Source organism: Eurosta solidaginis, chromosome 2, assembly GCF_040869045.1.
Source record: "Eurosta solidaginis isolate ZX-2024a chromosome 2, ASM4086904v1, whole genome shotgun sequence".
NCBI lineage: Eukaryota > Metazoa > Arthropoda > Insecta > Diptera > Tephritidae > Eurosta > Eurosta solidaginis.
The window spans coordinates 303,945,643-303,959,112 of NC_090320.1; the positions used below are offsets into that span (position 1 = coordinate 303,945,643).

The 13,470-nt window shown below is 44.4% G+C and overlaps 1 protein-coding gene across 1 annotated transcript; it reads left to right on the plus strand.

Annotated features, from left to right (window-relative positions):
• The first annotated feature begins 3,772 nt into the window (after nucleotides 1-3,772).
• On the plus strand, nucleotides 3,773-11,383 carry shv (DnaJ homolog shv). The gene is made up of 3 exons (XM_067770149.1): nucleotides 3,773-4,722; nucleotides 4,789-4,999; nucleotides 11,027-11,383. The coding sequence occupies exons 1-3, from the start codon at nucleotides 3,928-3,930 to the stop codon at nucleotides 11,080-11,082; spliced, it is 1,062 nt and encodes a 353-aa protein (XP_067626250.1). The 5' UTR covers nucleotides 3,773-3,927; the 3' UTR covers nucleotides 11,083-11,383.
• The last annotated feature ends 2,087 nt before the right edge of the window (nucleotides 11,384-13,470 follow it).

The following is a 13,470-nucleotide window of genomic DNA, read 5'->3' on the forward strand; positions in this document are numbered from 1 at the left end:
AATATTCAAAATATCTGGAAAACAGGTGTTTTACAATCATTGTGAATTCCTCTTAAAATTTCACATGGCTCAATTATAATGGTTTGCTCATCTCGACCGCATGGTCGATGGGATTGTCAAAAGGAGAAACCGAAATTCAAAATGAAACATTGGCAGCAAGTATTTGGGTTATTCCGGTCAGTTTTAATAAATTTTAATATTTTGTTTTTAGGCTATTTGACCTATTGTGGGTTCCAGTAGGAAATAAAAGATTGGTGATTATTCCACTGTTGCGGCCCTACGTTTAGCTAGCCGTCCTAGCTTCTTCAGGGGCGAACATTGGCAACATTTTTGCTTTCCATGCAATTCGGTAAGCTAGCTGGTGTTTTAATTGTAATAGTTTGCAACGAAATACAGCTATACAAAAACTGCTAATTTTTATGTTTTCATTCCATTCCATGGCCTGTAGGTTCTTCCAGTGAGTAGTTTTTAGGCTTGGCGACCATATATGGGACGCGTAGCATGAAATCGGCGCTGTCTAATTGCTTTGTAAGTGGTAATGAGCGTTTATTTATCTTTTCCCCAAGTACTGCCAGCAAGGGATTTGAGGATTTTATTACGGCTATGGATAAATGTAGATCCTGATCAAACGTCACACCCAAGATTTTGGGGTGTAGGAGAGTCGGCGTAGTGCCATCGACTAGGTTGTTTAAAATGGTCGACATTTGGAACGTCCATGTTGTAAATAAGGTCGCGGAGGATTTAGTCGGTGATAATGCCAGGTTTCGCGAGGCGAAAAAACTGGAGATATCAGGGAGTTAGCCATTTATTGTGTTTTAAAGCTCATCGATCTGTGGGCTTGGGCTTGTGGCCATTATTGTGCAGTCATCGGCGTAGGAAACGATAGTAACTCCATCTGGTGGCGAAGGTAGCTTTGATATGTAGAAGTTAAACAAAAGTGGGGATAGGACACCACCCTGTGGCATCCCTTGTTTAATTCTCCTTGGTTTTGATGTTTCGTTTCTAAATTGCACCGATGCCGGCCGACCACCCAGATAATTTTCGGTCCACCTTTTAAGACATGGGGGAAGGGTAGACCCTTCCAGGTCTTGCAGTAACGTGCCATGGTTGACCGTATCAAAAGCTTTTAATAGGTCTAGCGCAACGAATACTGTTCTATGGTGGGGGTTTTGATTTAAACCGTAATTTATTTAGCGCGGTGGTGGTGCTATGGAGTTTTCTGAAGCCATGTTGATGACAGGCTAGCTGGAAATTTAATTTGAAGTAAGGGAGCAAAATGGCTTCAAGCGGCTTGGCCATTGTAAAGGTCTACAACAAGGATATGTAGCAGCACGCACATAAACAGCCACGCTCACCTGATAAAATGCTTGTTCTTGTTCGTTTTTTTTGTGGATGCTATTTGGCACTGTTGTACTTCTTAGGTCCTAAAAAAATGTAGTAGCTGCTAAAGAAAACTGCGTAAAATTTTTACTGTTATATTACAAAGAAATATCTTTATTTACTGCCAAACGAGCACTTAATTACATCTCTCTTTAAAATCACTACATTTAAAATCTATTTTATTTTGACTATGATTATGCGCCCATATGTTTTGGACAATTTTAATAAACAAATTGTGATACTTTGTTACCGGGGACGATTGCGAAAACACGGCCGAAACCGTCGGGGGGGGTATTAATAGACGCGTTTTTGCCTCGCTTCTAATAATTCGAATACTTTTTCTCTTGGGACTATTGATAACAGGACAAAACGCGTCTTTTTATTTCTCTTTCCACGTTTCTGGGCGGGTTATTGCTGTCGACCTCGGTTTCAAACTGTTTTTCGCGGAGGACTTTTGAACGGGTATATTTTGTGTAATTTTCTGTAGGACTCATATAGGTGCACTACATTTTCATACTAAATTCGTTAAAAAATGTACCATCACAGCAACCCATATCTGATATTCCGCTCCTTTTTTCGTCCCACTTTCCTTTTTTAAAGTTTATGAAAGTACGTTTTTCTGTGACGATGAAGTCGGCGGTACGCTCGAAAGAAATAAGTATAGCCAGGTGGTTGGATGCCAATGTTACCATCATGATGGGCATTGAAATCGCCTAAGATAATGCGATTGTTGCCAGTGAGTAAGGCGCTGATATTAGGGTGGTATCCGCTGGGGCAACAGGTGGCAGGAAGGATGTAGCTGTTGATAATTTCTAGGTTTGCATCGCCTGACCGGACAGATAAGCCTTGACGTTCTAAGATACTGTCCCTGCGGCCGATGTCAGAGTGGTGTATGATAAACGCGAGGCCGCCTCCATTTCCGCTCTTGCGATCTTTACTGTGACATTATACCTAGAACAGGTCTGCAGAGCAGATCTTGCTGTGAGTTCAGTCTCTTGTATCGCAGCAATGCGGATGTTGTGCCGCTTCATGAAATTGACTATCTCCGTGATCTTCCTAGTTAATACATTACAGTTTAACTGTACAATTCTGAAGTGCAACGTGGGAGACGTCGTCACTCTGGGAGTAAGTGACGGGTGACTACGCCTGGGTTGTGAAACGCTAGGACGCAACTGCTGTTGTGGCCCTGGGACTGGACGTTTTTGGGTAAGCATTGGGGTACCCGAATGTTTGCGGCCTGGCAACATGGCGCAATGAAACCCGTCGGGATGTTTCCTTCGCGGAGACCAGAACATCTAGGAAAGTGGCACCTTCCCAGGCAGGAGCTGCATTGGGCGGAAGTCGCAAACATATATATTCTGTGCTGGTAAAAGGTGCCAAAAGAGGTAGGGACTAAGAGTCTGTTTCCCTTACCTATACGATTGCTGCCGGAAAAGAGGGGGGAGAAGACGGGGGCTGATGCTCGGCATTGCTACAGACTCTATTACGGAGATTGTAGGTATGAGTGGGAGCGGCCGTATGAGTTGGTGGCGCCGTGGGACGCGAGCAGCAGCGGGTACTTGTTGTGGCTTGTTGAGCATCAGGGCTGCTGGAAGGTAGTGGGGGTGCTAATGCGTAGACTACGGGACGGCCTTGGGCGTGAACAGCAAGGAGCCACAAAAGATTTATTAAAGTTACGTGGACGTCGAGTTTTGGGATCTAGCCCAGCACATCCTGTCCGATGCAACCATACCTTGCACCAGACACACTAACAAGATATAACCGTCCTAAAAAGATTCTTTTCCGGCAGACGCAGCAAAACCACAGGATCGGGGTCAGGAGAAGGGCCCGGATTGGGTTCAATACCTTCCCGGAGCATGAGGATATGGAGCAGTCACGCTGCAAGGAGCTGCGGGGGGATGACAATACGCAACAAATTAAATGGGCTTACACTGAAATGACAGTCCTTGATGGGGAAAAATCCCGAGCCGCTCCTGTACATAGAACCGACGGCCTTGGTAAGCGGCTGGCCCAACTTCGTTCTGGATACTGTAACAGGTTAAACTCTTACTTGTCCAGATTCAACCCTCACATACGCAACGTATGTCCTGCATGTGTTGTGTCCCCACATGACACCAACCTTCTTTTCAATTGCAATGTGGAACCTACGCCTCTAATACCTATCTCCCTATGGTCCGCCCCTGTTGAAACAGCCAGTTTCCTTGGACTCCCGTTAGAGGACTTTGATGACTAAAGATGCAAATACAACAACAAATTGATCCGGATGTGGATGTGAATTTATCCGAGTAGAAAACGGCTGTGGTGAATGGTATATGGATATGGTGAATGCCAAGGCGGACGGATGGTGAAAATGTGAATACAAACATGCGCGGCTGTTTGACAGCTGCCAACAACCAATCAGCTTCGACCACGCACACGCACACAAAGACAACATTTTTTCTATGGGTGTCTCTTTACATTTGCCAACACAATTTCTATATTAGAATTTAATAACAATTAGTGAATTATGAAAATAATTCTTTAAACTTGAGAATTTCCAAAAAAATAATGAAGAGTCTTGCATTTATTTTGTTAGTGCAAATTGCTATCTGCCTGTTCAGCTTTGCATTCGCTGGCCGTGACTTCTATAAAATTCTGAATGTGCGAAAAACTGCTACAACCAACGAGATAAAAAAAGCATACAGAAAGCTGGCAAAGGAATTACATCCAGACAAGAACAAGGATCCATCTACTTCTGAAAAGTTTCAAGAACTGGGTGCCGCGTACGAGGCACTCTCAGATCCAGAGAAACGAAAAACATACGATCGATGTGGCGAAGAATGTTTGAAGAAGGACGGTATGATGGATGGAGCAGATCCATTTGCTAGCTTTTTCGGAGATTTCGGTTTTCACTTTGGTAACAGCGATCAAAATGAGCAGCAAACAGCACGTGGAGCGAATATTGTAATGAAATTATATGTCACACTCGAAGAGTTGTATTCAGGAAACTTTGTTGAACTTGTGCGTAATAAACCAGTGTTGAAACCGGCAAGTGGTAAACGCAAGTGCAACTGTCGGCAAGAGATGGTGACGCGTAATTTGGGTCCTGGACGCTTCCAAATGATCCAACAAACCGTCTGTGATGAATGCCCCAATGTCAAACTAGTCAACGAAGAACGTACACTTGAGGTTGAAGTGGAAGCTGGTATGGTTGATGGACAAGAAACTAAATTTGTTGCTGAAGGTGAACTTCATATGGATGGCGAGCCTGGTGATCTAATAATTAAGATAGTACAAGCACCACATCCACATTTCCATCGGAAGGGCGATGATTTGTATACGAATGTCACCATAAGCTTACAAGTAAGTAAACGATTTGAATACTAAAAGTATAAATTTATGTACAACAAGATAATCTAATTTGTTTAGGATGCGCTTATTGGTGTTAATATGAATATTAAACATCTGGATGGGCATTTGGTGGGAGTTTCACGTGAAAAAATAACATGGCCGGGTGCAAGGATACGCAAGAAGGGAGAAGGAATGCCCAATTACGAAAATAACAATTTGTATGGCAATTTATTTATAACTTTTGATGTGGAGTTTCCGAAAAAAGACTTAACTGATGCAGAAAAGGAAGGTGAGACAATTATTGAGAGCGTATACTGTATAATTTTTTTGAAACTGTTTCTTTTCTCAATATGTTATACCTCATGAAAGTAGTAGACAATTGGGTTGGAGAAGCTAAATATTTGCGCTGGCAACTCCTTGAAAGTGTTGCACTACACGGTTAGGGGGCTTAGAACATATCCGCGGCAGGTACCTGTCGTAAGTGGCGACTAAAATACCCAAATGTTTCAAGGGTTTGTGTTGCGCAACCCTGTCAAGAAGTTTTCAGCGCAATCTGTAACGTCTCCCTCTCAATTGTCAACCTCATCTACCCGGTTGAATTCTGTTTCTTTAGCACCAAGTCTCTGGCGACCCCAATTGCCATGGAACTAGGGGGCGGGAAGGGATGGCCGGATGGCCAAGGCGCTTCCCAAGGCAGTCGGTTCTATGTACCGGAGCGACTCGGGATTTTTCCCGACCAAGGACTATCATTTCAGTGTGACCCCATTTAATTTGTTTCGTCCCTCCCACAAATTGTCATCCTCCCAGCAGCTCCTTGCAGCAGGACTGCTACATATTCTCTTACTCCGGGAAGGTATCGAACCCAATCCGGGTCCGTCTCCTGACCCCGGTCATGAGAAATGGTTTTGCTGCATTTGCCAGAAAAGAATCTTTTTAGGACGGTCATACTATGTTCAGTGTGTCTCGTGCAAGGGATGGTTGCATCGGACAGGTTGTTCTGGGCTTGATCCCAAAACCCGACGTCCACGTAACTTTTATAAATCTTTTGTGGCTCCTTGCTGCTCACGCCCAAGGGCGTCCCGTAGCCTACGCCTAAGCGTATCCCCACTACCTTCCAGCAGCTTCGCTGCTCAGCAAGCCACAACAAGTACCCGCTGCTGCTCGCGCCCCACGGCGCCAACAACTCAAACAGCTGATACCACTCATAACTACTACCTTCGTTGTTGTTGTTGTTGTTGTTGTTGTAGCGATACGGTTGCTCCCCGAAGGTTTAGGGAGTGATCGATGTGATGGTCCTTTGCCGTTTACAGATCCGGTACGCTCCGGTAACACAGCATCATTAAGGTGCTGGCCCGACCATCTCGGGAACGATTTATATGGCCACATTAAACCTTCAGGCCAATCCGGTATTTTAGTCGCCTCTTACGACAGGCATACCTACCGCGGGTATATTCTAACCCCCTGACCCGCTGGGTTACTACCTTCGTAGTAGAGCTGGTTGCAATGCTGAGCATCAGCCCCTGCCCCCGTCTTCTTCTCCCCCCTCTTTTCTGGCAGCAATCGTGCAGGTCAGGGAAACAGACTCTTAGTCCCTGCCTCCGTTTGCACCGTCTGCCAGCACAGAATATATAGGTTCGCGACATCCGCTCAATGCAGCTCCTGCCTTGGGTGGTGCCACTTTCCTAGATGTTCTGGTCTCCGCGACGGCAACCCCCCGACAGGTTTCATCGCGCCATGTTGCCAGGTCGCAAACCCAAATCATCCGGGTACTCCAATGCTTGCCCAAGGGCGCCCAGTCCCAAGGCCACAACAGCAACTGCGTCCTGGCCTTCCACAACCTAGGCGTAGTCACCCCTCACTTACCCCTAGAGTGGCGGCGTCACCCCTCATGCACTTCAGAATTCTGCAGTTCAACTGTAATGGACTAACTGGGAAGATTACGGAGATAGTCGATTTCATGAAGCGGCACAACATCCGCATTGCTGCGATTCAAGAGACTAAACTCACAGCAAGATCTGCATTGCAGACCTGCTCTGGTTATAATGTCCACAGGAAAGACCGCGAGAGCGGAAATGGAGGCGGCCTCGCGTTTATTATACACCACTCTGTGCAATATTATATATTTGATCCTGGCATCGACCGCAGGGACAATGTCTTAGAACGTCAAGGCCTATCTGTTCGGTCAGGCGATGCAAATCTAGAAATCATCAACATCTACATCCCTCCTGTCACCTGTTGCCCCAGAGGATACCGCCCTAATATCGAGGCCTTACTCACTGGCAACAATCGCATTATCTTAGGCGATTTCAATGCCCATCACGATCTATGGCATTCAAACTTGCGGGCGGACAGTAGGGGTGAGATGTTGGCGGATCAAATAGAAGAAACGCGTTCTGCACAATAAACGGAGACGCCCCCACACGTATGGTAGGAAGCTGTCATAGCTCGCCAGATATCTCAATCGTGAGCGCAGAACTCGTAAACTGCGTCAACTGGCAGCCGATGGTAACATTGGCATCCGACCACCTGCCCATACTTATTTCGTTCGAGCGTACCGCCGACTTCATCGTCACCGAAAAACGCACTTTCATAAACTTCAAAAAAGGAAAGTGGGAAGAATATAAATCTGCAACAGACAGCAGCTTTGCTGCCCTCCCTATCCCGACTGATGCCCGCCAAGGGGAGCGTGCCTTCTGTAAAGTCATTGAATCCGCCTCGGCACATTTCATTCCCGCCGGGAGAATTCCCGAAATCCAGCCCCACTTCCCGGCGGAGGCCGCGAGCTGAGCGAGGGAACGCGACCTTATAAGACTGCTTGATCCAGGCGACCCCCAAATAAGGGATATAAACCAACGCATCAGATTGCCTGTGGACGAACACAAGCAGGCGAAATGGGAAGAGTACCTAAGAGGTTGTAACCTCTCTACCGGTGTAGGTAAACTTTGGTCCACCGTAAGTCCCTATCGAATCCGACTAAGCACAAAGACAAAGTTTCCATCGCCTTTGGCGATAAGGTGCTGTCGGATGCGAAAAAATGCGCGAGCGCTTTCTGCCGACAATATATAATGCATCCTACGGTTGACAAAGATAGACGGAGAGCCAATAGACACGCACATAAACACAAATTCAGCGCGTCACCAATCACCATCACCGCTAGAGAGGTTGAGGACGCCATTGGTCGCGCTAAACCATCCAAAGCAGTGGGCCCAGACGGCATAGCCATGCCGATGCTTAAAAACCTAGGGAAAGAGGGTTTCAAATATTTAGCGCATGTCTTCAACCTGTCTCTTTCCACCTTTGTCATACCTCGAGAAATGGAAAATGGCCAACGCTACTAAAGCTTGGGAAACCAGCTAACATAGGTGAGTCATATCTCTCCTATCGCCAGTGGCAAAGACGCTTGAAGCCATTTTGCTCCCTTATTTCCAAGCACATTTGCAGCTAGCCCCTCATCAGCATGGCTTCAGAAAACTCCATAGCACTACCTCCGCGCTAAATGTCATTAGCACCCAGATAAATTGCGGTTTGAATCAATACCCCCACCATAGAACAGTACTCGTAGCGCTAGACCTATCAAAAGCCTTTGATACGGTCAACCATGGCTCGTTACTGCAAGACCTGGAAGGGTCTACCCTTCCCCCATGTCTTAAAAGGTGGACCGCAAATTATCTGGGTGGTCGGCAGGCATCGGTGCAATTCAGAAACGAAACATCAAAACCAAGGAGAATTAAACAAGGGGTGCCACAGGGTGGTGTCCTATCCCCACTTTTGTTTAATTTCTACATATCTAAGCTACCTTCACCACCGGAAGGAGTCACAATCGTTTCCTACGCCGATGACTGCACAATAATGGCCACAGGCCCAGGCCCAGAGATCGTTGAGCTATGCAATAAAATAAACGGCTATCTCCCTGATCTCTCCAGTTTTTTCGCCTCGCGAAACCTGGCATTGTCACCGACTAAATCTTCCGCGACCTTATTTACAACATGGATGCCCCAAATGTCGACCATATTGAACATCCACGTCGATGGCACTACGCTACCGACTGTCCTACACCTCAAAATCTTGGGTGTGACTTTTGATCAGGATCTACATTTTGGTGCGCACGCAACCGCAATTGTTCCGAGAATTCAGAGCCGTAATAAAATCCTCAAATCCCTTGCTTGCGGTACTGGGGAAAAGATAAAGAAACGCTCATGACCACATACAAAGCAATTAGCCAGCCGATTACGTGCTACGCGTCACCCATATGGTCGCCAAGCCTAAAAAATACCCACTAGAAGAAACTACAGGCCTGCAAAAATACTGCTCACAGAATCGCCACGGGCTGTCTTCTTATGTCCCCAGAACACCATCTGCATAATGAGGCGAGAATACTCCCCATCAGGGAGAGAAATGAGATGCTGACCAAACAGTTTCTGTTGAATACCCAGAAACCTGGGCATCCCAACAGACATCTGATTGACGAACCAGCACCGCCTAGGGGCCTAAGGAGTCATCTCCGTAAGCATTTTGAGGAAATACGGCACCTGAGAACCCAGCCGTATGAAGCGAAAAAACACAAGCAAGTCCTTGGTGAACTCCATAGACAGGCGTCGGACCTTTATGTCGGGAATTGCCCGGTGAATCCAGTACTTGAAGAAAAATATCCAGATCTCGCGGAAGAGGAACGCATACTCCCCAGGGAAACGCGTGTCACTCTTGCTCAACTTCGTTCTGGATACTGTAACAGGTTAAACTCTTACCTATCCAGAATCAACCCCGACATACAAAATGTATGCCCCGCTTGCAATGTGTCCCCACATGACACCAACCATCTCTTTAATTGTAATGTGGAACCAACGCCTCTAACACCCCTTTCCTTATGGTCCACCCCTGTTGAAACGGCAAGTTTCCTTGGACTCCCGTTAGAGGATATTGATGACAATTTGTGATCGGTCGCGGCTATTAGGTGGGGCGAGCATTGCTACAACAACAACAACAACAACCGCGGGTATATTCTGACCCCCTAACCCGCTGGGAATGAAAATTTTGTCATTGTGCATAGTCGGGTTCGATAGGGACTTTACGGTGGACAATAGTTTACCTACACCGTCAGGGAGGTTACATTTATTTAAGTGCTCCCTCCATTTCGCCCGCTTGTGTTTATCCACTAGCAATCTGATGCATTGATTTATATTCCTTATTTGGTTGTCGCCGGGGTCGTGCTATAAGGTCACGTTCTCTCGCTAGAGTTGCGGCCTCCACTGGAAAATGTGACTAGATTTCCGGAATTCTTTTGCGGGAATAAAACGAACCGAAGCGGATTCAATTCCCCAGCGGGTTAGGGGGTCAGAATATACCCGCGGTAGGTATGTCTGTCGAAAGAGGCGACTAAAATACCAGATTCAAGGGGCTGTGTAGCGCAACCCTTCAGGTTGCCAGCGCAATATATAGCTTCTCCAAACCCAATTGCCAACCTCACCTATCCGCGGCGAATTCTGTTTCACTAACAGACGAGGCTCTGGCGACCCCAAGCTCCTCATGGAACTTGGGGGTGGGGAGGGAGGGATGGCCTGAAGGTTTAATGTGGCCATATAAATCGTTCCCGAGATGGTCGGGCTAGCACCTTAATGGTGCTGTGTTACCGGAGCGTACCGGATCTGTATCCAGAAAAGGACCATCACATCGATAACACCCCCCAAATCCTTCGGGGAGTAACCTTATCGCTACAACAACAACAAGCGGAATCAATGACCTTATGAAAAGCATGCTCCCCTTGATAGGCATCAGTCGAGATAGGGCGGGCAGCAAAACAATTGTCAGTATAAGTTTTGTAATCTTTCCACTTTCCTTTTTTAATTGCCTACTCAATTAAATTGCAAATTTTACAACTGTTAAGGGGTTCTGGGCTCCCGAGATGGTCGGACTGGTACCTTATTGTGCTTGTAACCGAACACGTAGGATTTATATGCAACAAAAGAACATCAATACCTTTATTGCTAACAAAACAGTCCCTGGATATTTAGCTGTGTTACGATATGTGGGTAGTAAATTACCTTATCCGAATGCGGAACGCTTCTGGTACTAGCACCTTCTGGTAATAATCTTTGGTACTGTTGATTTTTGTCGGCTCTTACAGCTTATTCTAAGCCCGTTGGTGTCAAGACAAATAACATCAGTATGTCACCGATTGGCGCCTGTAGTAATTTGTAAATGCGTGCATTCCAAAATAGGCGATAATTTATATAGTTGACGTTAAGGTATCTTAAGTATTTACTATAGCAATCCTAAATATTATTCATATTAAATAATTTTTTTATTTTTTGAATTTCAGCAATTAAAAAAATACTTGATCAAACCTCCATCAACCGGACTTATAATGGGCTGTGAAAAATGAATAACGACTGTCACCATTTTAGAATGGCAGGTTATAGTAATTTTAAGTTTCTTTAATAAGTCTTGCCTGAAATAACGTAAAACTGTTATACACAGGCGAGCCATAGAGAAACATTTAAATTGTACAATATATTTTGAACTTTATGATTAAGTTATTTTTTAAAAACGTGTTTCAATTTCAACAATTGCAAACTGAATCCTAAGTTATTATGAGGTACCAAATAATCTAGTAGAGAAACAAATAATTACATGTGTATGCTTTGATAAAATAAAAACTAAAAAAACTCAAACATGATATTTCAGTCTATGTATTCACGGCAGTCTGATTATCAACTTTTTTGTTTATTAAATTATCCGTGATTGAAAATAATTTTTTAGCCATTAAGCGTGTAGAATAAAAGACGAAATGGTGACATATCATCTCCCCTTGGCAGAAACATGAATGTGTACAAATTAAAATGCTGCGCTTACACCAGCCAGAAAATTGTCCGACTAATTCATGCTAATGAGCGTCTTGTCAAGATAGCCATCAAAGCAGAGTTCTACAGCATGAACGGTAGTTCATATGTAAGCTTAAAAATAAAAGTTATGTTCTTTCTTTAATTGAGAGTAAATATTTCTTTACTCACACTTTATTTAATCTGCAAAATCTTCAGCGAAATTTGCGTTTTCTATTTATTTTTTCTTTCGAACTCAAAACTGAAAAGGGTTACGTTTATTTTTCTAAGGAAAATGTGTTATAATTATGCAAGTCCCAACGTCGTATGCGGTATGCTTTAACCAAATTTTATATTGGAAAACATAGAACAACTCAAATCTTAAAATTTTACATGAATCCGATACTCTTGTGAACTGCCCAAATATTTCTTTCTGGTAACGCATCAGCGCGCCAATGCGGTAAGAGGGCTTTTTTTCGAATCTGAAAAACGATGGAAAAATATCACGACCGTATTAAATACGCTTCTCTGCTGGGTGGGCTCTGCGAAAAAGCCATAAGTTCGCTATTATGTTAATAGAGTAAACCCTTTAAGTTAAAATCAAAAAAATGCGATTTTATGGCAAGAGGACGACGATATTCAAAATACTTAAAAGGTAACTATTCTCACGGGGCGTGAGAACCTGTCTTTTCAGTTGTTCCGTTCACGGAAATTTGTTCAGTCGTTCGGGCGTAAATGAGTCACAAAGAAACACCTGAACAACAGATATTCAAGCATACAAACTCAAAATATTAAAAGATAAAATGTTGGTTAAAATGCAAAAAGTATGAAGCTATTTTTGTAGTTGTGGAACTTTTCCATGAGAAATTTCGCTCTAAACCGTTTTTCTGTCCCTTGGGGTCTATTTGACCCCAGACCACTTTAATTTGTTATAATTATTTTTCCTCAATTCCCACGTATTTCAGCTTATAGGACATCCTTGAATACCCAACTATTAACGCTTTCGAAATGATTGTAACCCTACAATAATTCCCCAAAGCCTTATATTTTGACATAAAGTATAAACTCACACTTGTTGTCCTTTGGGGTCACACTGATCCCAAGAGGTTTTGAGGAAATTGTTCTAATAATTTATCATTCTTTAGTAAAATGTCCTTGATCAATAAAAATAAACACAAAATTAGTGGTATAAAATTAGATTTTCAAACAAATATAATCCGAATCCATCTCGGTCTCGCTGTTGTTGTTGTTGTTATTGTTTGTTGTTGTAGCGATAAGGTTGCTCCCCAAAGGCTTTGGGGAGTGCTATCGATGTGATGGTCCTTTGTCGGATACAGATCCGGTACGCTCCGGTAACACAGCACCATTAAGGTGCTAGCCCGACTATCTCGGAACGATTTATATGGCCACATTAAACCTTCAGGTCATCCCTCCCTCCCCACCCCCAAGTTCCATGAGGAGCTTGGGTCGCCAGAGCATCGTCTGTTAGTGAAACAGGATTCGCCGCGGATAGGTGAGGTTGACAATTGGGTTTGGAGAAGCTGTATATTTCGCTGGCAACCTGAAGGGTTGCGCTACACAGCCCCTTGAATCTGGTATTTTAGTCGCCTCTTACGACAGGCATACCTACCGCGGGTATATTCTAACCCCATAACCCGCTGTGGTCCTTATTGTTGTTGTTGTTGTAGCAGTGCTTCGCCCCATCCAATAGGTGGGACCAAGGACGCAACAAATTAAATGTGGTTACACTGAAATTACAGCCCTTGGTCGGGAAAAATCCCAAGTCGCTCCGGTACAAAGAACCGGCTGCCTTGGGAAGCGTCGTTGTGTCCTCCTCCGCACTTATGCATTTACTGCATATTATGCAAGAATGCTCCTTACAAGTGGATTTCTTGCACGATTTTCAAAAAATGTTTACCTTACGATCATTTGATCGAGGACATTG